Raw genomic sequence first — 2,500 nt, 5'->3', positions numbered from 1 at the left:
CCATGTGAATAATGATTGCATTTTCAAAAGAAAAAAAACTAGTTGGTATGTTGATTATAGCCCTTTTTATTGTTTGTAATAATAGTGAAATTACGTCCATTATCCGACTGTTCTACTAGGCATGAATGCCAAGTTGTCCTGATATCATCAGAATGCAAATTATGTTTCAACTGATATTCCTGTATATGTATTGCCTCACTTTTAAGTATAGTATAATGATATAATTAACCATGTGATATTTGTTCATGAATAAGATTATTTCCATCGAAATGGCTCTTTTGGAAATAAGTAAAATTATCTTAATATTTTGCCTATGCCCTGGTGACAAGCAAATTCATAATTCTATTCTTATTTGATAGTGCTGAACGATATCATGATTTAAGATCTTTTGAAAATGATATTCAGCCACTTTTTAATTAAAAGAAAAAATAACAAAAACTTATTTAAAGATTTAAAGGTCACTCATGAATGGAAGAGACAAGAGACATGACAATGCTTTGAGACTGATTATGTATACAGAAGATCAGCACTCATGCACCCTCTCCATCAAGCTAGGACCATGGAGGAGCATGCAATGGCTGCTTATGACTCAGCAGGTGGATCTATAGGCTACCCCGAACCCCTCATCCCTAGTTCACATGAATAGTGAGGTTACAGAGTACTAGAAACTATAGAACTTGATAGACAATGTATTCATATGATTAGCACCCAAACCCTTTCTCCGTCAAGCCTGGACCAGGTAGGACTAGGTAATGTCTGATGAGGAGTCAGCTGGTAGATCTATGTAGGCTCCCACAAAACCCCCTCCCTAGCTCATAGGAATGGAGAGGTTATAAACACTACAAGAGACTAGCAAGCGTGATAGTTTTTAGAGATTGTACTGTCATAAGAAATGTATATTAATTTTCTTCGTTTTTTAGTAGTGAAACCTGCATTTGTGGAGAAAGAACAGGATCTTCACGTAACAGCATATGTAGGTCAGACAAGTCGACTTCCTTGTACTGTAAAGCATCTCTCTGGGAAAAGGGTAAGTCTGTCTATCACGTACCATATGATGATTATGAATTCAGTCCTAAGAGAATGAGGAAACTTTTGCTATTCTTCTTAACATTTTAATTTCATTATGAATATAGCATTTTTAAAATATTCACTATCGAATTCATTTAGGGGACGTAATTGTGTCGTTTTTATATATATATATATATATATATATATATATATATATATATATATATATATATATATATATATATATATATATATATATATATATATATATATATATATATATATATATATATATATATATATATATATATATATATATATAAGCATAGCGCAAAACTCCGCAAACAATATATTCTACTCGATGAAATGGTTGTATAAGATATAAAGAACATTTTTTTTGTTTACCTCATAAGAAACGGTCTAAGTTAGTGCTTGAAAAGTAATAATTACGAACATTTAGAATAAATAAACACAATAAAATTTCGTTCTATTGCATTTTCAGTCTATTTGATCGGGACATTGATATATTGAAATCATTGTGATGTGTATATAGCTTTTAATCATGAAGTCCGTTAGTTCCTCCCTTTTTTATGACTATTTCTAGTTAAATGATGCTTGTTAGACTTTTGTAAAATATTTTACCCAAGAAAAAATCTATAAAATAAGAAAAAAATATCATAGAAGCATTTTCCAAGATGTTTTCATAGCAATTCAGTTGTGTTATTGTATGATGATATAATGTTGTGAAGAAGCATGTTTTATATAAATAAAATTATTGTTAATATAATTTTCAAAGGGAAGGAAGTCCTTATCTGCGAAAAATTGTATTAATTAATCAAAGTATTATTTACATGTAAAATAAAAGTCTAAATTATTTTGATATCCAGAAGTTATCACCCCAAAAAATTATTTTCATTAACTGAAGTAAAAGATCAAACATTAGTCAGAGGAAAATTGTATTTCCAAAATGGCAACTGTCCGTAATCTTATTAACCTATCTCCTTTTCTCTCCCAAGGTTTCGTGGATTCGGGAGAGAGACCTGCAAGTTCTATCAACTGGACGTCACACTGTTTCAACAGATCTGAGAATATCAGTCTTGTCAGGAAGAAGATTGAAACCCAGGAGTTCAAGGGACCTTGCCTTCCCAATGCAATTTCGTGGCCGTGCGTTAGAGAGAACAGGCGGCTATCTCAAAGATCCGGGAACTGGCGATTGGATGATAAAGCCCTCTGCTCCTGAGAGATCTTATTCCCATCTGGAAGATGAAGATAGAATCAGGATATATGACCCATACTTCATTTCTATTAGACGAAGAACCTCGCCTATGAAATTGGTCAGTAAAAATTCATCGGGATATTATCATAATCACATATTACTGAATGAGAATAAGAAAGTAAAAAGACTGAAGAGGAATGTCACAGGTCATTACATTTTCAAAATATATAGAACAGGTAATGAATTTGATAACAACAATCCATGGATAAACACAGA

The 2,500-nt window shown here is 31.8% G+C and overlaps 1 protein-coding gene across 1 annotated transcript in view; it reads left to right on the top strand.

The window, feature by feature from the left end:
• LOC137648389 (uncharacterized) overlaps positions 1-2,500 on the top strand; it is a 102,272-nt gene that overhangs the window by 92,643 nt on the left and 7,129 nt on the right. The window contains exons 3-4 of the mRNA XM_068381317.1: positions 921-1,027; positions 2,025-2,500. The exon at positions 2,025-2,500 is cut by the window's right edge and continues 359 nt beyond it. Of these exons, the coding sequence (XP_068237418.1) occupies positions 921-1,027; positions 2,025-2,500 (583 nt within the window). The remainder of the gene's footprint in view (positions 1-920; positions 1,028-2,024) is intronic.

The sequence above is a fragment of the Palaemon carinicauda genome, chromosome 10, assembly GCF_036898095.1.
Source record: "Palaemon carinicauda isolate YSFRI2023 chromosome 10, ASM3689809v2, whole genome shotgun sequence".
Lineage (NCBI taxonomy): Eukaryota > Metazoa > Arthropoda > Malacostraca > Decapoda > Palaemonidae > Palaemon > Palaemon carinicauda.
The sequence above is the reverse complement of the archived record's forward strand: the minus strand, read 5'-3'. Positions and strand labels throughout refer to the sequence as shown.